Source organism: Pectinophora gossypiella, chromosome 11, assembly GCF_024362695.1.
Source record: "Pectinophora gossypiella chromosome 11, ilPecGoss1.1, whole genome shotgun sequence".
In the NCBI taxonomy this organism is placed as follows: domain Eukaryota; kingdom Metazoa; phylum Arthropoda; class Insecta; order Lepidoptera; family Gelechiidae; genus Pectinophora; species Pectinophora gossypiella.
In genome coordinates, this window is record NC_065414.1 from 2,048,162 (window position 1) to 2,071,591 (window position 23,430).

Genomic DNA, 23,430 nt, shown 5'->3' on the forward strand with positions numbered 1-23,430 from the left:
AATAAAAGATGAACATTGATAATATTTCTTTTATTTCTCTCGTTTGAACATGTTTGCATTTCTCGTTGTCAGGTACAGTCAACAACAGAATTATGTTCAAAATTACGAATACTTTGCACTGGGTTAATTACAATTCAAATCGATTCAATGTTACAACAAGACTGTCGTGTATAGAACAAATCGAACATTATGAAATGGCACAAACAATTTACCATGGCTTAACTGGTTATTTTCAGTATACTTTTGATTGTATCTCATAATTTTCATATTAATTAGCTATACATAATAACAGTTCGTAGAATTATTAATTACATCAATATTATAATTATGCCTTAATCTAAAAATATTACAAATTATACAACTAAATTCAATATTCAACAATATATTTTTTGTATTACTCGACAACTTTTCGCAGGTTCATTTTTTCTTGGGACGATATAAAAATAAATCGGGAGTTTAGTCGTCAAGTAATATAGCAACAAGGTTGAAAATGTTCCTAGGTTACCTTAGGTCTTGTTACTTACGTATTTAAGGAGTGTTTGGGGCAAAAAAAGTGATACAGTAATACATAAAGTACAAATCAATTATGTAGGCAATTTAACAGAGACTGTGGGATTATTCTCATAACATATTCGTCTAATATACCTATATACCTTCGCTATGTTTTATAACAATTATGCCATGTCTGGTCCCTCCATTCATTTTAGATTTAGTACCAATGCTCGGCACCGGCGCTCTTTCTTTGTGGATTGGTTAGGAACCATAGTATACAAGATGTTAGTGACATCGTAACGAATATAGAGGGATCAGACCATGATTCTCAAGTGGATTTTCTTTTCGGGAAATTTATGAATATTGTAGTGTTTTTTAAAATTATTTTCCATTCCATATTTTTGCGACGGAAAATTCCAATTTATAACAACTTAGAATCAGGGCCTGAATCATCCCTCAAAGTTTTTGTTACGATGTCACTAACACCCTGTATCGTTACTGTAATTCACCATGGATAAACTAGATGTCGCTAACCGTATAAGCTTACATATGAAAATAAGTGCCATCTAGTGACGGCGTGTCGTATCATTATGAACACTTTGACAGTTAGTACAAATGCTCGCCACTGGCGCTCTGTTTAGGCAAATTTCTAGTATGACGAGAGACGCTCTGTATTGCGTAGTATACTGCTTACTCCACGGTAACACTTATGAATTCCAACGCGTAAATGTCAATCAGAATAACTCCATAGCTTTCTTCGTCTAGTAATAATTGTATTTATTGATAGCAGTGTAACTATTTTAAAGTACCTATTAAATGAAATAACAGTTACTTCATAAAAGGCAGTCTTCCTTTATAGAGTACTAGAAATATTAAAAAAGAAATTACAATAAAATGTTTCATAGAACACTAAATAAATTATACAAAAATAGGTAGCTGCCATATTTACAACAAAAAATAATAACTAATCGTATTTTGGTATCTGTACAGTTCACTGATTGAAAAAATAGGATTAATATAAAAGTGTGGTAACGGAAAGAAAAATAAGTAGTAAGTATTTAAATATAATAAATCAATGGACAAAGGATTACAACATCGTTTTAATTTTAAAAGGCTATTCATATTTTCGTCAATAATTTTGTTTTTGGAATGTCCTAAAAATGTATATTATATGTTTTGTTTTCATTATAATTTGCCTCTTTCGCAAGTTTTAGACGCTAAACTTAGTTATAATAAGATATAATATTGGTCAGACCATACCGTCAATCAGACGTATAGAAAAATATCAATACTTTGTTCTTTATTTAAACTCTTCATTCAATTCCTTGACCTTATTTGAATAATTAGAAAAATAAATACACAGCGTGGTTTATAGGCTGTTTGAAATTTTAAAGAACTTCTATAACATTATTTCATGTTACATGTAACATTTACGTTATGAGGGAGCGAGAACGGCATACAATTCTCTGTTCGATCATGTTATTTTTATTGTCAATTTACATTCTTCTCTAACGCAAAATCAATAAAGTTCCAAACGCCCTGCAACTGTTATTAAAGCAATAAAATAATTTAATCATAATATTTATACTCCACTGACTATTCACAATGTTTATGTACGTCAAATGTCTACCCTACTATCGTTTATATTAGTTCTAAAATGAAATACTCTTCGACATAATAGTTCTGATAAACAATATTGTTCGTTACTCTACATTGTTCTAAGACACACATTTCCAAATCATTTATGTTACGTAAAGACGCCCGCCCACAGAGTAAAATACACATAATATGTTAAATTCATCAGTATACACCCACTAGTTTGTTATAGCTAAGTAAATTGTTTCCAATTTCAAATGAATAATAATTCAGGTCTGACAACATTCAGAACCGATCATAGTCAGTATTTGTGCCTACAATGCCAGAGACATCTTATATTGCAATTTTTAGCTGTTTACATACATATAAACATACATAATTTCACGCCCGCAATCCCTAATGGGGTGGGCAGAGCCTATTTTAGTTTTAGCTAAATTAATTTTAGCCTTTTACTCTGTGGGCGTGCACAATTTCCTATCCAACGATTCTCACTACTCGTACATTCGTCTTGTAAATTATCCATACATTTTTGATTAAGTTCTAGCTTTTCGTAACGTCAAAATAGTGTTTATAAAAATACATCTTCACATCGTCTGTTGTCCTAGTACACTGAACTTTGTAAACACTGTTTTAACTAACATTTTTCAATGACTTATTTATTTAATTTTTTCTTCAATCTTAGTTGCCTTTACAGAATTATAAAAATAACTAAGCTATTGAAAAAAATCGATCAAATCACTTCACAAATGCACTATGACTACACTACAACAGTCTGTCTTACCTGTAAGTTCCACTATTAATCTGGAGCATTTAGTAATGATTGGGAGTCTAGCAGTTGGCTGGCATCAATGATGCTTACCTGAAAAAAAAAACGGGTTTTAAATTTAGAATGTACAGTCATGAGCAATATAATGTATCAACTTTAGGACTCTGTCGCACTAACATATTTGACATTTATTGAGACTTACAGTTCAATTTGTCAAAAAAGTTAATGTGACATGGTACCAAAGTGTATACATATTAATCGCTCGTGACCGTACGGGGTATATGAGATATGAAGTATTGTAGCTGCGGGGGAGAGAATGGGATAGCACGATTTGAAATGCGAACGATAAATAGAGACAGATAGAATGTATTGTACTACCGACATGCGCATCATAGTGCGAGCAGCGGTCTATCGCGTAAGGTCCTCAGTCAGTACGTACTGGTACTGGTCTACGAGGACCTTACGCGATAGACCGTAGACGTAAACGTTTACGTACCATGCAAAATTGTATGAAAACGCGTCCAAAGTGCGCCCCAGTTTATTTACATAATAATACATGTGGGATATATAATTAAAAGGGATTTGTTATTTATCTTTACTACATTTATTTTCTCCTTTTTTACAAAAAACCAATGCACCTTTACACTCCCACCACAATAATCATAGACAACTCCTATTATTTTTTAAATAAAAAAACTTCCGTTCCATTCATTAACCATTCTAAATTCATATCATAAACAACCAAATCCCCCATTCATTATCCTTCCATAGTATTCTGTCTTACTTTCTTATCAATTTTACGTTCCGTTCTACTCACTTTCCTACATACAAACATACAAAAACTCTACTACCGGCAGAGTAAGTAAGCATACTAAGTAGGTAAGCATTCACCTGCTTAGCGTCGAGGTTAAGAATTTCATTCGACATTCGACGCTGAATGGACGAAAACGCGAGAATTCACCCTTAGCTATTATCTAGTAGTTTATTTTAAGTGCAATTTTAATTAAAACAGTTCGCTCGACCATTATAGACGACGGTGCGGCGCACCGCCTAACCCATCACATAAAGCTCGGTGAGGATACTTACTTCATCTTGCGGTGGATGTACGGTCACAAGTACTAACATGTATACACTTTGAAACCATGTCACATTAACTTTTTTGACAAATTAAACCGTAAGTCTCATTAAATGTCAAATATGATAGTGCAACAGGGTTCTAAAGTGGATACACGATATTGCTCATGACAGTACTTCTTGACTACCCCCCAACTAAGCTTACGGTATGTTATTATCTAATAGCGAGTACCAGGATCACATAGATGGCAAGTAGGTAAGCACTCACCTGCATAGCGTCGAGGTTGCGAACTTCGTTCGACCGACTCAAGCTGAAGGGGTGAAACCGCGACACAATCGGCCGCGGCGGCTCCGTGCCGAGGTCACCGTTCGAATGCCTGTTGTTCATTATCGACAGCGCTGATAGTTTCTCGTTTAGCCGTTGGATCTGTAATATAGAGTTAGTTATTTAAGAATGTCAGATGAACTTTAAAGTTATTTAAGGTGGAAATTTGACAATATACCGAAACGTCTGGCGTCTGTTTTAAAAAATGACTTGCTTGTGAAAATCAACTGAAATTAGCCTCTCTTTGAAGTAATTTAGGGCCAATTTCTTAATAGCTTTATTTTCATTGTACAATTGCCTATATAAGACTTTAGTTTTGAGATATTACTGTTTAGCGAGTTTTATGGTGTGCGAAGTTGTCCTTCAGCGAACAAAGGAAAAAAATCAGAATATATTATAGAACAAAACGAGATTCTGTAATTTTTACGAATGCGATGAAATCAAGAATTGAAAAATATTGAAGATATTGACTTCAAGGCTAGAGTGAATAGACATTTACTAGGTAAGTGTGGACCACATCGTCTTTACCATTAGGTGAGATTGTGCTCAAACGCGAGCCTATTGAAAAAAAACCCCCTGTCTACTATTATCTATTCTCTATTATATATTACCTATTCTCTATTAATATTTATGCATACCTAATATATAATTGTTCAAATATATTTTGTTTATATATGTAACTCTATCTGATAGATACCTACATAGCTTATTTGCGCTATGAGTCATGTCAGCTTCCCGGGATCCAACAGACGGAAAATTAAGGAGCGACTGAAAAACAGCGTCTGTTTCTTCGGAAATAGACATAATGCTGAGTTCGTGTCCTATTCAATGCTGTGCCACATTATGTACTGAGTTTTAAAAATTGTTTTATGATATTTTGTTGTTTTTACTCTGTTTGTAACACTTCGTATGTAATGTGTCACAATTTGTTGAATAAACATTTTCTCTCTCTCTCTCTCTCTGTCTAGACTAGCTTTATTTCTAGTGCTTTAGTCCAAACAAGTGGCGAGCTATTCAATAGTAATTAAGGAAATATACCAGGGCACCATATTATACAAGGGACTCACGTCTCTGAGCACGGCGTAGTTGAACACGTGGTACTGCACGGCGCCGGACTGCGGCCCGTCTAGTGGGAGCAGCCACCGCTCGTAGCACTGCGACCACAGCTCCATGGCCGCTATCGACGTACAAGGTTCGAGTCTCGGGAGCTCAGGCGATGGTGGTGTTGATTTGGTTGCTATTGTCGTTGTTGCTGTGGAGGGATGTCTTATATAAATTTGATACAATTTCAGTTATTTGACCGCCTAATATTTGTTCCCAGGTATTTATTCCTACTTAATTTTCTTAGACTGGTTAAGGTTGTTAGTTTAAACAGATAAAGAAGAAACTAGAATGCCTTCAGCTGCTTATAATCTTGGAACATGTAAAAACCGACTTGGGAGATTATGTACTCGCCAGGGCTTAAAAGCAGTTAAGGTAACTGTAAAAGCGTTTAAAGCTACGCTACAGTTTTAAGGACCAATGGGAAATCGATACCGTGATTTCATACCTGTATAATACAAGGCCACATTGAAGCAATTCATCTATTCGATATTGCTATTTGACATTTATTGACATTGCGCACTTACTTTCTTGTGCGCAAATGTCAAACTAGATGAATTGATGAAAAAGATTTTTAAGGCCTTTTTAAGATCTCCCTTCATACTTTCTTAGTTTGGAAGTTGTGTTCTGGTGATTTGTGGCTCTGCCCACCCTGACATCCACGAGCGTGAGTTAATCCGTATGTAAACTTATATTATTATATTCAAGCAACAGTGAAAGTAAATACTTACAAAGCCTCTTAGTAGGTGTACTCGCCGAAGGTTTACTGCCCACATAGAGCGGATTGTAGAATAACGCCTTGTCTTGTTCTGAGAATTGCTCACCCCAATCCCAGACGGGTCTTTGAACGAAGTTCTGGAAATGAACAATTTACATGGCGATAAGAAGCTGTGATTACATAGGCGGTAGGACGCCTCGCATACAAGGTGTAACGAAAACTTTGGTGGATGATTCAGTCCATTATTCTGTGTTCACGACATACAATTTTATAATCTGTGCAAACTATATACTCTGTACATTCGTACCATTCATTCTTCCCTTCCAAATAAAGACGCGAACGGAGCTGCAAGTAATTTCAGTTTTTTATTTAATTTCACCGAGAAACTAAGTGCTTCCCTGTTCATGATCCGGCTCGAAGGGAAGAATGAATGGTACGAATGTACAGAATATACAGTTTGCACAGATTATAAAATTGTATGTCTTGAACATTCTGAGTGAAAATTAATGAATTATTTATTTTGTCCCATACCGGCCTCTGTTCAATGTGTCCTTTTAACCCCCCAGATGTCATGCTCTCGGGCGTTGAACAGGCCAGCATCAAACACATGACTAGACGCGAACGAAGTACCTTTTTTTTTTTGACGTGACTTATTGTAGATTTGCCGCAGATGGCATTAACTACTTGGCCGGACAAATGGGGAGCGCTGAAGGCTCTTAACGAAGTACCAGGGTGATATAATTACTAAAGAATACGTTTTAGACCACTAACCTTAGCAATTACCAGGGGGGGTTAAAATGGCCACATTGAAGCAATTCATCTAAGAAAGCAATATTGCAATTTGACATTTGCGCATACAAAAGTAAGTGCGCAATACAAACAAATGTCAAATAACAATATTGCTTTTTTGGGGTGAATTGCTTCAATGTGGCCATTTTACCCCCCAGATCTCGGCTTCTCGGGCGTTGAACAGGCCAGCATCAACCACTTGACTAGACACCAACGAAGTACCAGGGTGACATAATTACTAAAGAATACGTTTCAGACCACTAACCTTAGCAATCGCCAGATCTCGGTCTCTCGGGCAGTTGAACAGGAACGTATCGAACAGGTGATTGTGCGCGCAGTCCCACAGCGTGGTGAGGTATGTCTCGGTGAACTGGAAGTGTGACGGGAACTGCTGCAGTAACTGCCACGTGCAGTCGAGGAACAGCAGGAAGACGGGGGCGATCTGCGCCGCGGTGGCCTCTTTGGCTGTCGTCTCTTTGGGGTTGCCGGGTCGGGGGAGGCCGAACCTGGAAAAAAAAGGAAAAAATCGATCGACTTTCCACCAATTTAAATAGAGACTTACAGTGTTAATGGTGCTAATTCCTGTAGACATCATCTGACTTTATTTTAAGTTATACTTGTTATTTTCATATCCGCCGAAAAGGAAAGGGACGGGTGATTGACAGCTGTTTTTAAAAAGAATGAGTGGATAATTTAATTTACCGGGTGTATCAAATAGGAATAGATATATGTATAGAGTATAGAGGAAATTAATCTAATTTTATTTTTCGACTTATTTTCGAATTTTATTTATGTATTAAAGTATCAATGAGTACGACGTTGGACCGCTTTTATTGATGACGTCATCGGACAGTATTTCCATACAAACTCCAAATAAAACTGTCGATTTGACGTTTCGTAAAAAGTATCTCATTTGACTATGTTGTCAAGTAACCTCCTATTGTATATTTCTCGTAAAAGATTCGAGCACATTTCCGGCTATCGGTTTAACACGTTACCTGTCACAGAAGGGATGTCCAAGCGCGATCCATTCCTTCTGCACGAGCGACTGGAAGCCCGATAATGTGCGGCAGTGAGGGTCTACCAACATCTGCGTCAGACTCGACACCACTGCGCAGTAGTCGACACCATCACCTGTTAACAGACGCTACTGTTATATTGCTGGAAAAACTATTCCTCGTAGGTGATCCATAGTGATGAATAGAGAGCCATGGCGGCCCATTTGAATGAACGCTTGACTCTCAGTTTAAAGTCGCGCGTTCTAATCCTAGCACGCGCCTAAACCAATGATTTTTGGAATTCATGTTCTGATCATAAATGATTATCACGTGCTCAGCCGTGAAGGAAACCATAGTGAGGAAAAACGTTCTGAGGTATGTGACCTAACATGTATTCGGCTGGTTTTCCCTTAGCGGGTGAGAAGGTCAGACAGGCAATCGCTTCTGTAAAAAAACCGGACCTGACAAATCTTGTTAGGCGGACCCTGTGAAAACGGGACAACGCTAGAGAAATGATAATATTTTTGTCACCACTATTTGTCACACACAGTGTAAACTGAGATTACTATGCTCACCACTAGGCACAAAACGATCATATTATACGAGGTCAGGGGGGTTAAAATGCTACATCGGAGCAATTCATCTAAAAACGCAATATTGCAATTTGACAGTTGCGCATAAAAAAGTAAGTGCGCAACGCAAACAAATGTCAAATAGCAATATTGCTTTTCTAGATGAATTGCTTTTGTGTGGCCTTTTTAACTCTCCAGGGGGGTTAAAACGGCCACATCGAAGCAATTTACCTAAAAAAGCAATATTGCAATTTGCGCATAAAAAAGTAAGTGCGCAACGTAAACAAATGTCAAATAGCAATATTGCTTTTCAAGATTAATTGCTTTGGTGTGGCCTTTTTAACCCCCCCCCCCCCCCCTCCTTTGTTTCTATGAACTGTGGTCTCACCCTCCTGCAGTACGACGGTGACGTTGCCCGCGAGCTGTCGCGCCGCGTCGTCCGCGAACGTGATGCAGTTGGCCACCCAGCGCAGCCAGCGGCTCGAGTCCAGGATGCTGTAGTACTGCGAGTCTTGCACCTGGTTGATGGGAACATTAACATATTTTTTTTTTGACGTTATATTGTCAAAATATGACGATAAGTGTCAAGTAGGAAAAAATCTACCATCTGCGAGCAATTCTGGCGTGCGCTGACAAAACCGTTACACATAATGTAATGTATGATATGATCGAAATGTTTATCTTAAACGGTCCTACAAAAATCCCAGGCCTATGATTAGGGCTGTGTAGTGATTGATCTATATACTTTTTTTAAAATTATTAGAGTCTATACCGTAAATTTAATCATTTAAAAAATCGAAGATTCTTACCGCGGAAACCGAAATCCACGCGGACGAAGTCGAAGGCGGCCGCTAGTTAAAAATAAAACTGAACTCACCCAAAACCCTCCAAGCGTGGTGGGCGTGCACAGCTCGACGAGTTTCTTGTACGAAGCCTGCAGGTTGGCGAGGGACGGCAATATACTGGTGTCTCTGTTGTTGGTGAAACTGTTCCCGCAGAGGTATATCACGTAGGGCGGGGTTAACTTCGGGTGTGATCGTCGCACCTGAAGAAAATTAATTGTTAATCCGCAATTCTATTGGAAAAGTGACAAAGATCATCACATACACAGCCTATACACGTCCCACTGCTGGGCACAGGCGTCCCCTCAATCAACCAGCAGGTTGGTAAAGGTGTTTAGGCTAGTAACCCGGGACTAACGACGTAACATACTGTCCGAAGCGTGGAATCATCTTACTTTTTCGGAATCGGAAAAAAGGACAATCTCACAAAGTGATTTCGACATGTCCCCATCGGGAATTGAACCCGGACCTCCAGATCGTCAGTCGAACGCTCTAACCACAACCGCCTCCGGTTGATTGAGGTCTATGCCCAGAAATGGAACGTATATAGGCTGTTTATGTTATGTATGTAACTGACCTGCTCTAACAAGACGCTCTCGGCAGTATGCGAGTGCTCAGTAGGCAGCAGTTCCCCGCTGCGTAGTAGTGCGGCACCTTCCGGGCGGCCCCACAGCCACACCGGCACCCGGCCTGAGCGAAAGTGCCGCGCTGATTCCATAAGGTTGTAGTCTAGGACTGAACTGGGCACTATTAGTGTCTCTCCCGCGCCCAGCATGAACGCATCTGATGTCCCGTTTATGCAGGTTATCCGCCAGTGAGGGCACTCGCACCTGAAATTGATAGAAGAAATAAATGATACGCGGTAATAGTGTCTATTTATTTACTTACAATGTTTCTGGTTCGTATTACGTTTGAACATAGACATACAATGTTACAATGAAAATACAGATAACTATAATATGACCAATTGCTCTAGATATGCGGCGGTCTCTTCACTAAGTTCAGCTTGTGTCGCAGGGGCCAGATTACTATTTAGTATGTTAAAATTTACATAATGGAATACTTTGGAGATATAAACTGTATTTTTTTTTCAAAGGTACCTACATTGTTTTACATTAGTCACAGTTTATGGACATTTTTTTTAGTGTCATACTTCTGAACCGCGAATGGAAAGACATACAATAAAAGTATTCTAAAGCCTCATTTTCGCTTCTGTGTGAATGCTCTCATAGACCGCCGCATGTTTGAATGTACCGCTCAAATCTTACCACAACGCGCTGCTATAGACCATACGTACCTTTCCAACTCTCTTTTCCAATCGCCAGGCCGTTGAAACATGTTCAAATCCGAGGGTAACGTGGGGTAATACGGTTCTTTATACTCAAACGCGAAGAGGAGGTCGTGCCGTTTTGGAAACGCGTGGTGAACAAGAGACATGGTCACCTTCCTCCCGTTCCCTATCGGCGAGTTCGCGAAACTAAACGTTAGCACTTTCATGTTCTGAAACAAAGAAATGTATAAATAAAACACTATTAAATGTATTTAATGTAATTTTATGTAGGTAGTTCTTTTAATTATTTATTTTGTTAGAATGCACTAACCCGCTATTATTATACTTGTACAAAATTTTCCTGTACCCAAAGGTTGCCTGGAAGAAATTGCTGCATGAGCAATAAGGCCGCCTGTTGTGCTTTTCTGTATATGTTGTCCTTATCGCTGTATTTTGTGTCCATTGTGCTCAATAAAGTATTTTATCTATCTATCTATCTATTGTATAATGACAAGAAAAAAATTCGACCGAGCTAACATGATGGACAATTGTTTTGGGCGATGGGTTGATTCCTTGTCATCATAAGATCCATCATATCCGTGATGGCTCTACCTACCGGTAGACCGGTTACTACATACATGATAAATATAAACCAAGGTGAAATCTGGACACTACTGCGGGTAGTTTGAAAAGCTGTTTAAATGTACTTGATCTAAGGTTTTCCTCCATCAATTATGTAAAATCCGGTCAGAACTAGTTAGGACCAAGCAAATTTTTCAGAGATCCATTCATCATTCATGTTATGATAAGATACGGTCAGCAGATGTATACTGCTAGCTTAGAATAGATTACAGATATGTTATCACTGGCATTGGTGTAGGCTTAGACAAGTTATTTTGATAAAACGACACGTTTATTGAGATAGATTTAATTTGATGATTTTGGGCTTTGGCAAACATTTTTGGCGGAAGCATAGAATAGAAAGCAAAGAAAATACGTATAGAACGGTAACTCTATAAGAATGAGATTTTTGTATGGAGTGCCCGAGGTGTAGTGAAAGGAGCTGCACGCTTTATCAAAATATACCATTTTATATACGTATTTCGTCATTTGAGAAAAAAAGATGCTTAATTTTTCACCAGACAGTAAACTAAGTTTCATAAAGCTTACGACAAAAAATCATCTACCAAAATGTATACAGGGAGATGTTTACTAGATCGGTACTCTTACCGATAAAGTAAAGGCTATAGAATGTGAGAAGCTGTAGAGCTATTGTAGTTATCTGTTTTCAGGACTAGTAGCAAAAGAGAGTGGGGTTGAGCCGGCGACAGCGGTTCTCAAACAAAATGCACGTTAGATACATTCTAACCTCTTTCTTCTATTCTGTGGTAAGAGCTAACTTTTAAGACCCCTTGACAAGACAGTCCATTAAATACCGTACTTGTTTGAAGTTTATTAATCTATGTCATGTAAGTTATTAAGTACTTTTTACTAATACATAGCTTATACTTTATTGCACACACAGGAAATACAAAATCTATCTATCTTATTACGAATACGGGTTAAATATCGCGTTTGTTTCATCGGATCTAAACGATCCAACTACTTACTTTATTATGTTATCGCATTTTCAGGCTTCACATTACGCGCTTTGATAGATATCGAAGCTCGTCCCTCAGACTACTGGGAAACTGATACGTAATTACAATGCTAAGGACATTATTTAGTTATGCCAGTGTCTCCCTACATACTCGGATTGCTCATATCATGTTCTGTTCATAACGGTTGCATTCTATGCACTCCTGGTACTTTCACTTTAAAATCTTATGGGTGTTTGACTAAGATATCGATGGTTTACTTAATAATTTCATGTCGCTAATAAGCCAATGAATATGAAATGGGCTTAGAATTTAAATTGGATCATAAAATTGTTCATCTCCACCATCATCATGCATTGATGTTCTTGTTGTAAAAACTCTTTTCAACGGGAAGCACGAGCGAGACAGTCCGCGCGCTGTCTCCCTTACTCCTTAGCGAATTACGCCCATTTAAGACTAAAATAGGAACCAAAGAGGGTGAGATCGGCGCCCGATACAAATTGGTGCGAGGCGGAGAGATACCATTCAGCAGCTTCACCGGACAAGACACCACCGCTAGCTGACGGGCGCTCACTGGACCTCCCCCAACGGGGAACCACCCGGTAGGCTCGACCTCGCTAGCGGCACCACGGACTGACATCACCATCGGGCTCACGGAGGGGCGACCATCGTCCGCCGTGTCCCACTCCCGTGCCACGCCCGTTTCTGCGGGCGGCGAGCGCCACCACATTAAAGGGGCCACGCCACGAAGTATAATTCTTTATTCTATGAACTCCTGGTACATTAAATTGAGAAATAGACCTTACTTTGCAAATAATTTGCAGTCCTTTGACCTTCCCGGGCATGTCTCCGAACGGCTGGAGTTTCCGACGCCTCACAGGTCCTCCATCTGTCAGCCATACCGCTTGCACTCCTGTCAGAGGCACGTCGTATGTCCCAAGAAGGTTGTTGCGTTGGCTGTACTCCTGGTAGAAATATTTTAAAAGTTTATTAATTAGTTCTTCTTTTCTCGTGCGAGTTGTGAGATCAATGACCGATCTTATCAACCCTGGTGTTCAGGGTTGCTATTGAGCCGCCAAAGACCCCTAACATGTCTCATATAAAGACTAAATACTTACTTAAGTAAATAGTAGGTAAATATTACTGTTAAACTAACTTAATTTACTAGACAATAGACTCTTTTTTACAATTCACAAGTAAATCGTAAAAAAATTCGTCACTGAATATGACATGTACTGAAAATGATGGTTCATGGGAATTTCCTTAACTGGATTATATAGACTAGGTTCAGCGATTTTGCTCTCAAAAAGTATATTATGTATCTACCTAATATACTTTTGATACTGCAAAATAAAAATGAATTTAGAATATTCGAGAGCCTACACTTATCGTTGTATAGTGTAGATTAGCGAAGTCGCATTCCGCAAAAATATCTACGTCAAACAAAAACTATTGACTTAAGTGTTATACATACAGATAAACGTCTTTTAATCTGAACTATTCTACGTCGACTATGGGGTAGTGGCATTAGGTCTTTAGAAACGTTGTATAAAGCATTCTCTACACGGTAGTCCACTACGAATAACGTGTTCCTATTTTCTTAATGTTTCTCGACAATTGTCGCATTTCCGGATACAAATATTTGCTAATTTCCATGTTCATCATAATAACATTGATGTATAATAATACCTATTCATAATAATATATGTATATGCTACTATATGTATATAAATATCAGAATTTGGTATTCAGAATTAAGTACTTTATTGTTGTTTTGGTCAAAAAAGAACACAATCTTCTTCTGTCGTGTGGTTTGATGACGTGGATTACCAACCCCAACAACCCTGGTGTCAGGGTTACTATTGAGCCACCAAAGGCCCCTAACATGGCTCACGGAACGACTACTAACTTACATCAGTAAGTAGTAACCGGGACCAACGACTTAACGTGCCTTCCGAAGCACGGATCATCTCACTTCCGGACAATCAGGTGATCAGCCTGTAATAACACAATAATAAAGTACTTTAGTTCTGAATTCGTCGACGTTGTGTCGCCCCCTTGCCCACCAGCGCCCCCAGCCCACTCCCTGCGCTGCGGGCGCTGATGGGCAGAGCAGGGCGACGCGACGCCAGTACTGCGTAAACCCGCATTTGGTAGACGGTCAGCGCCGGCGTCGACGCTGTCCGGATATTAGGACGACGATGACCCTCGAAAAACTCTAGTGTGACACCCTTACTCCTTGGAGTTCTGACTATAAGGTCACGTAAACTTACATCGTTATGAGGGCTCTCAAGCGGCACGAAGGAGAGCTTGTAGTTGGTCACAAACAGCGAGCCGAACCTGCCGCGGTCGTACTCGCTGAGCGGCGTCAGCATTACGACGCTGTGCGCCGCGCCCACCACCAGCTCGCCTGGGGGAATAAAGCTAGGTTAGGACATACGAAATAGGCAAACTATAATGGGACCTTTTTTGTTATCGATTGCCTTCAACTGGCGTGCGAAAATAGAATAGAATAGAAAGTCACTTGATATCAACTCAGAATCATGGTCTGAATCATCCCCCTCAGTATTCGTTACGGTGTCAGTAAACACCCATACCTACTTGTATGGGTACAGTATGTACTTGTGCGGGGTGTAAGTGACATCGTAACGAATACTGAGGCGGATGAAACGGCTGATTATTCTGACTTAATATCAAGTGGAATTTTTCATCGCAAAAGCATAGAATTGAAAATAATTTAAAAAACTAAAAAAAAATATATGAATTTTGCGACGGAAAATTCCACTTGATATCAACTCAGAATCATGGCCTGGATCATCCCCCTCAGTATTCGTTACGATTTCACTAACACCCTGTATATTACATTATACCTGTCTCATCTTGCAAATTACAAGCTCAGATGTAGGTACTATGTGAAATGGTATTTTCGAACGTGAGTTGAAGGCGAGCGATTAAAATATCAGGCCTCCGGACACGTTTGTCTGATGCATCTGATTCCTCATTGAGTGTCTCAAGATGGATATAGAAGTCGCGGCAAAACTCATAAAAGACTGAGTGACGAGGTTAATGCTTATGGAAAGGATTGGTCCATTGAACATTGAACGAACAGGGAAAAGACAACGTCAACGTTAATAAAGTTTCGCCATCATTATAAAGTGGAGAAGCGTGGTGGAATATGCTGTGTACCCCTCCGATTGATAAGAGGAATCTTGGACCCAACAGTATGGATTAGTGTGTCTTTTGCGAGGTTTAATGCGGCAAAAGGCGCCGTGTTGCTATTGGCTTGATAAGTCACAAGAGTTCCTGCAGCAAAACGTGACAGCTACACAGCCACTGTTCTCATCTGTCAAGATGTAGTGGCCAATGATGATGATGATGATGCGAGGTTTAGTTAAAAAAAGTCACATGCGAATATTCAGAATGTAATTCTGCAAAAATGCGCTTACAAGGTTCTCACTCTAAGTCCACTAAGTAGTTTACAAACTCTATGTCCTATGACTTGTTTTATCCGAAGTTCATACACATACGGTCACGAGCATTAATATGTATACACTTTGGTACCATGTCACATTAACGTTTTTGACAAATTGAACTGTAAGTCTCACTAAATGTCAAATATGTTAGTGCGACAGAGTCCTAAAGTCCTAAAACTGTACATACATAAGCTGACGACTACATCCCAGTTGGGGTATTCAATGGTACATAAATTCACAATTATTTATTGCATTCCATGTAGTACTATGGGGCATATATGGGACATAGGCATAGGAACTAAAACATGGACCCTGTGGGGCACAGCAACGTTGAACGGAAGAGAGGAAGTGTGTATTAAAATTAAACTTATCATTTAAAAATTCGTCTACAGTATAAATAGCTCTTTTTAATTAGCATTGTTTTTTTTGTTTTTTAACTCTTTCTGTTAGACCAACGTGATAGGTGGCGAGCCGTATCGCCGTATCCGAAGGTCAATTTATCTTATATGCCTACTTATTTCGCAGACGTGTTTTACAGGTTTACGTGTGTTGTGTTGTTGTGTTTATATACAACAGCCTTGACCACACACTACAGGGAATTCCTCGAGAGAATATGACTCACGTAAATGTGCTTTAATGTGAATGGACAGACTAATTAATTTACGTGTGTAAAATAAGAAAAAGTTGAAAAAATTTGAAGATCACTGGAATCGTGTGTACTTATAAGATTAAGATATTATGTTTTGAATTGTAATATTTTTTAGTACAAAGCCAATGAATAACATAAATTATAAATAGTCTGTAAACGTCCCACTGCTGGGCACAGACATAATCTCACGACTATATCCCAATTGGGGTTGTCAGAGCTTTCTATTAGACGAACGTGATAGGTGGTCAGCCTATATATTGCGTATACGAGTATTGTAATATAAAAAAGGCTTATCATAGCCTGGCTACTGCGTCTGGGCTCTGGGAATCAACCGGAGGGGGTAAGCAAAGGCCAGAAGAGCGCATGATGAACTATGTATATTCTATAGAGGACTGTCAATCGCCATTGTCATTGTCACTGAATTGTGAAGATCTGAGATATTCTGCTAGATATCTCCTAGTTAATTGTGTAAAGTTACAAAGTGTTTTTCGCTACTAACCCCATTGATCTTATGTTATCCTACTAACCAATTTTTAATTTGATTTGTTTTTCAGATTTCTTAACAACGTAAACTATTACAAATCTTACAATACAATCTACACCGTAGACTTAATACGATTATTAGAAACATTAACATTATGTAAATTTTACGTACAATACTTACGTACACATACAATAGCGGTATTTACATTTGGCACGTTTGCGCATATCGTCGTAATTAGCGACAGTGACGTTGTAATTCGTAATTGTTAGCGTAGAAAAATAATTGATTAGAGTGGCAATGGCCTGTAAGAACAAGCAGCGTGACCGATGAATCACCGGAGAGATACATTTAGTACGAACAATGTGTTCCACCGCGAAGAATCCGATAATTTGGCTGTTCTCAGGAAATACCTAGCTAAATGATTTTAGTTTTTATAGCATGTTTTTATACCCGTGCTTAGGTAAACTTACAAAGAGAAAATTTAAATCGAAAAAAAAAATCTGTCTCGGACGGGCGGGTCTGGACCCCGCAGCTCTAGTCAAGCCGGGACGAGCGTGTTAACTATTATACCACTGGGTCCTCCTCCTGCCCATGCGACTAAACAGAATATGCGAAAAAATAATACCTTGCCAACTTCTTTTGTTTTCCCGTTCAGGGCAAAGAACCGTGGTAACTCGAGAGTTGCGAGTGTTTCGGATGTAGGGATTCACACTTGCTACGAACCTGACACTTCCTATTCCATCGTTACACGTTCATCGGCAGCCCACAGTGAGAGTCAACTGGGCTACCAGGGCTTCTGGCAATTAAATCTGGTATTTCTTTAAAATACTAATCATAATTTTCCTTTAGCCGAAACAGTTACACACTATTTATTTGAGCGCTTGTGTAAACGACTATTCTTAGTTTATTTTAGGTTTTTCTCTGGAACTGGCGGGGAAGTACTTTAAGCTTAAGAAAAGGAGGAAAACTTCCAAGAAACAATCTTGCTTCAATAACCACACTAATGTGGGCTGATTGATGTGTTTGGAACATCTGGGGAACAAACAACTTAAAGGAAAATTGGAATAATCCATTATTGTATTGTATTCCAATTACGTTACGGCGTACAAATTTCGAAAAACTAGTTCAATAACTTAACCTAGATATATCGATGCATGAACATTGGTCAATTCTAATATCACGAATAAATATTTGTAAATATATAAAAAGAGTAATTTAAAACAAAAATTCAAAGAAGTAAGCTTCGAACACTCAGAAGTTTAATGTTTACATATAATCTACTACCAACTAGCTGCTGGCTGGTTATGACTATTATAAAGCTTTTAGTTCCTATTAAGTATTAATATTCCATATTCAAATTTAAAATTTAATTGATCGTGTTTTGTTGAAAAATCTTCTAAAGTGTTTCGAATTTTTTGATGAGAAGTATATTTATTTATGACGACTATACTAGAACATGATTAACGAGCAAGTGTTAAAACTTTACACTAATTTGTAGGCAAGGTACCAGGACAGCATAGCATTGAAGATCAAACATAGAGTCACCAGGTATTTAAATATGACATCACCGTATACGATGGAGATATAAAAATGCGGTTAAGTTCCGCAATCGCCCCACCCTTGTTAATGCTAAACGGTAATCCCATTTACTTTTTAAAGAATGCCCGACGATTGTTCTGATCGTGAGAACTGTAGTTGAATGTGTATAAATTATTCATTTTACATAAATAATTGATAAAGGCAATTTAACTGAACTTCTTCTCTGGGTTGGGAGGATATAAAAAACATAGAACGCGTTCAGATGTTTGTCAACTATACTACGCATAGTAACATATTATAAATAAATGACGACTATAGTGATGAGAAATTTATCTTAATTAGCATGATGGCCACACTGCCCTATTTTTCCCTAAACAAGTAGCTTGGAAAATGCTGCACCGACAAGAGCGTGGCTCTTAAATTAATGGTTGAGCATGATAGACTATGTACAGAACTCGAAGTAAATTTTTCAGTTCTGCCCACCGTAATGTATCAGTAACATTAAAATAGCTTAAAAAGGAATTAAGAAAAATACCCCAAAGAAATGAGTCAATATTATTTATGTAACGAGAAGGATTCAGGCGACACTGAGCGCTCACGTGAATCAACAGACGACGTTGTGTTTAGTCGCTAATTCCAATTTTAAAAGATATTGTGTAGGTATATTTGATGACGTACATACATAAACTCACGCCTATTTCCCACCGGTGTAAGCAGAGACTATGGAATTCCATTTGCTTCGATCCTGACACACTTCTCTTGCTTCCTCCACATTCAACAATAATAAACAAATTAGACCCTCGAGTGTAATTAATTATGTAATTCACAAATGAAATAAATTCAAGATAATATATTTTTTACATAAGTTTTACGTCATTTTCCGTAAGCGATAGCTGAAGGAACGCGTCGACCTTCGCGTCTGACATTGCAGTGGAGCAGAAATTACTTTTTGTTACTTTTATCGGCGTGTATCAACAAAAACGCAATTGGGAGTGACCATGAGAGTTGCGTAACGAATCCAAAAACCATATCAACGTATTTGAGACTTTAGAATACTCACTGAAGTTCAAAGTTTTATTTTTAAGCGCGGCACATATTGAATACGTCAGGTAATTTCGATTTAGTTACGAATCTGCCTAATTACAAGTCACACAAATACATAATTGGACATAATATTATAATTAGGTCGTGTACTAGGTTCAAGATAAATTATGAAATTCTGATTACTAAATAAAGACAGATCTAAAAGTAACGAAAAACATTTCCTTTTTTCTGTTTAACTTATTTTAATCAAGAAAATCGTAATAATAAGTCCGACATTTTATCACGTTTTTCTATGACGTCCCAGTGTGCTTTTTCATACAAATTCCATAGTAATATCGTGTTTTGACATTTAGTAAAAAGTAACTGATTTGACTAGTTGGAGGAAGAAGAGAGGAACAACGGGCAGACCTGGAGGGAAATCAACAATTATAATGACAACCCAGTTTTTCGAATGATTGCAGGGAAAAAATCATGCATGAATGAATTGTGACGTCATTTAATAAGGATAATTTTGCGTTGCCATTTCAATGGCTGTTACGACAGGATTATCCCTTACGTAAAATCCCGAACCATAACGAATAACGAGTAATAACATAAGCTCACGACTGTATCCCAATTAGGGTAGTCAGAAGTACATCCATCGCAACTTGAACTAAGCACCCACCTCACCGAGTTTTCTGTTAGACCAACGTGATAGGTGATGGGCCGTATCGCCGAACGAATAGAATACTTATAGGTATACCTATAATTGTTATAGGAGTTTTAAATCCACTTAAATACAGACAAATAATTTATGCCTCAGAGCAATGAAAGGTGTCAACATCATCAGCACCAGCCCATTAACGTCCCCACTGCTGGGGCACGGGCCTTCCCTATGGATGGATAGGGAGATCGGGCCTTAAACCACCACGCGGACCCAGTGCGGATTGGTGGTTATTAACGACTGCTAATGCATCCGGGACCAACGGCTTAACGTGCCATCCGAAGCACGGAGGAGCTTGAGCTGAAAACTTTTTTTTGTGGTCACCCATCCTATGAACGGCCTTTGCGAATGTTGCTTAACTTCAACAATCGCAGACCGAGCGCGTTTACTGCTGCGCCACAGAGCACTTCGAATGAAAGGTGTAGGGACTCTTTATTTAAAATAATATAATGGCCATGTAAACACGTGAATTTGTAAACAATAGACAATTAAAAATATTATTTTTTCCAAAAACTTTTACTGCTGTCTGAAAAATAATGTATTGGAGTATTGTTGTAAAAGTTGATGGGAAATAATAGCTTATGAAAGTTTAATCTTTCATCTACCTTTCTAACGTGAGGATTAGAGGATTGGTATTGTTTTGACTATTTTTGTTAGAACACAACATAAGCTCACAACTATATCCCGATTTGGGGTAGTCAGAGGTACATTCGTCGCAAGATGAACTAAATACCCACACCTGAGCTTTCTGTTAGACCAACATGATTGATTGGTGATAAACCGAATAGCCATCTATAATGGTTGAGCCAACTGTGCAACTATATTTTTAAATAAAATAAATAACCAACCTTTGAGCAGCTTGATAGTTCTCAAGACACCCATATCACCATCATAGCAAAGCACTAACTGGCATTACCGGCCTGTGGGACCCCACTTCCTATGTCTTCCATAATCAGAGTACCAGGCGCACATAAAAGGCAGGACAGTTAGCCGCGCGGCGTGCATACGTAATGTGTATTATTGTGATTTACATCATAGTTGGCTGACACCAATACTAATACACATAATACATGTTGATTATGCTTGCTGGGTAACACATTGCCAGTTTTGTAATAAAAAATAAAGATACTATGTTTTGCTTTATCCTCGTAAGGCCCGGATTTCCAGACACAATAGTTAAACAATGGGATTTGGATTTTAAAAGGACTTTGGGCCTTACGACCATATATTCAAATGTATTATTTAAAAACAGTAATAGTTACAAAGTTTGGTTTGCACTATTGCAGTTAACAAAATGGATTAACCCCAGGAGCAAGTTGTGTTTAGGACTAAACATTTATATTTCAAATAATATTAGGTTCAATGTGCTAGTTCACCAACCATGTCCATTTCCCTATATTTAATGGTTATGAAATTAAGCTTGCTGGAGTGAACCAGCTGTTTCAGGTATCACGCAAAATAGGCGTCAGACGACGAGTTGCGGAAAATGGCCAGTAAATACCAATGGTTATGGATTCCCTGAGAAAAGTAGTATCTAGAGTATTTATCAAAATACTAAAGCTATTGAACCAATTTTGAAACACTTACAAAGCATTTTTGCTTCACACACCAGATTCTAATAAGACTGGTTTTGCCCTAAAGCCAAATTCTCATAACAAACATTTTTAAAACAGTAGACTTATGTTATAAATTACTCACCATTTAGCAGTTTAGGTTTCACCTCTGGCACAGAACCGTTTTTATCTCCATTGTTCTGCAAACAAACACATTGCACTGATAAAAAGAAAAAAATATACTGTGTACTACATGCGATTATCTCCCCTCTCCCAGCTGATCAAATAAAAACAACTTTAAAAATGCATTCACTTTATCACCTTTTAATATTATACCTAGTTGATAATTTACCAAATTTAACGAATATAGATTATAAATATATAATAAACAAATAAATATATTATATAAATAAATAAATATATTAACTGAAAAATGAAAGGTGCAACTGCATCTACCTAATTAGAATATAAATCTTATTTAGGTAGATTTTATTTTAATTGTAAAAGTATATTTTGTAATTAAATCAATGATATCTAATTACTACATAAACGACTAATATGGTTTTCATAGTATACATATAATAGTTTTAAAATAAGCATTACGTATGTGTGCAGTTATTGTAAGTTGTGAAATTGACAATCCTACCCCAAAACAGTACCTGCTGGAGGTACAACATATGGAATAGTGACTATAAACAAAATGAGATGGATAGTGCTGTATGATATTGTTTATAATGTAAAAAGAGATGAAGGTAGCACACACAAGAGGAAGAAATGAGATGAATATAATAAGAAACAAGTATAGACTGAGATTCTTAGTAAAGCATTATTTCTAGTCAGTTGTATCATGCAGTATGACATGACCTGTCTATCTATGACAACATTCCTATCAGAATGTGTTTACTTTCTAACCTAGCTTCAAACAGTGTCGTCTATCACAGTGTCGCTTCCAGACATTTTATCAATATAAAATAGGAGTGGAACTCACCACGGCCGAAACGTTGATGTAACTCTTGAAGTTCTGGACCAACTTTTTTTCATTCATTGTAGTCAATAGTACCTGTGTTGACCCACTTTACAACCTTTCCCAGGAAAGGTTTTCACTTTAACACGTCAGCAAACTTTTAAACTAAGTAGCACGGACAGTGGTAATTAATTAAATTAGCGATAATCCACATTATTTGTGTGTATTCCACATAGATTTGATAACAATCGCCCTACCAAACACTGCGATGTTTGTACACTACTCAGTCCTCCATGCGGGAGTCTGCCGTTAATATATTAGTTTCTAACACTAAAGCAAACATACTTGATTACGCCGAAAATAGCACAACGCACAGTAATTCCCATAAATAGGATAAATTACAATTTTAATTCGCAAGGCTCAAGTGCCAGCAACGACAGACGACAGATATCATATTTAGTGTTGCCAGTAAATAAATTGAAAGAACGCAAAATACCTATACAAAAAGAAAGATAATCTATTACGAAATAGATAGATTTGTGCGACAAATTAATTTCATACATGTTTCACTGAAATGATTAGTGGTCCTGACGATAATTACTGGTGAACTTACTTGTGTAAAACATAAAAGTGGTGCGGCGCAGAATGTAAACACGATTATTTTTTGATAGTGGCAATATTACCATTTCAACGCTTCATTATACACAAAGTTATCTTTAACTTTCACTTCGGTCTAAGTTTAATCACACAAAATTAAATACCTTAGATTGTTAAAAATGTATTGCAGCTTTCGATTATGTACTACTTTTTTCAGATTATTCCTATCCGATTTTAAAATACTGAAATATTGTACAGAATTTCATTGAGTTAATTTCAATCA

At 37.8% G+C, this 23,430-nt stretch overlaps 1 protein-coding gene across 1 annotated transcript; it reads right to left on the reverse strand.

Annotated features, from left to right (window-relative positions):
- Positions 1 to 15: 15 nt before the first annotated feature.
- LOC126370669 (myotubularin-related protein 10-B) lies at positions 16 to 22,989 on the reverse strand. The gene is made up of 14 exons (XM_050015658.1): positions 22,575 to 22,989; positions 21,732 to 21,786; positions 14,415 to 14,551; positions 12,948 to 13,106; positions 10,571 to 10,773; positions 9,851 to 10,103; positions 9,309 to 9,476; positions 8,820 to 8,949; positions 7,860 to 7,995; positions 7,127 to 7,367; positions 6,086 to 6,209; positions 5,321 to 5,505; positions 4,197 to 4,355; positions 16 to 2,947 (listed from the first exon to the last, which is right to left on the reverse strand). The coding sequence occupies exons 1-14, from the start codon at positions 22,629 to 22,631 to the stop codon at positions 2,885 to 2,887; spliced, it is 2,070 nt and encodes a 689-aa protein (XP_049871615.1). The 5' UTR covers positions 22,632 to 22,989; the 3' UTR covers positions 16 to 2,884.
- Positions 22,990 to 23,430: the final 441 nt, after the last annotated feature.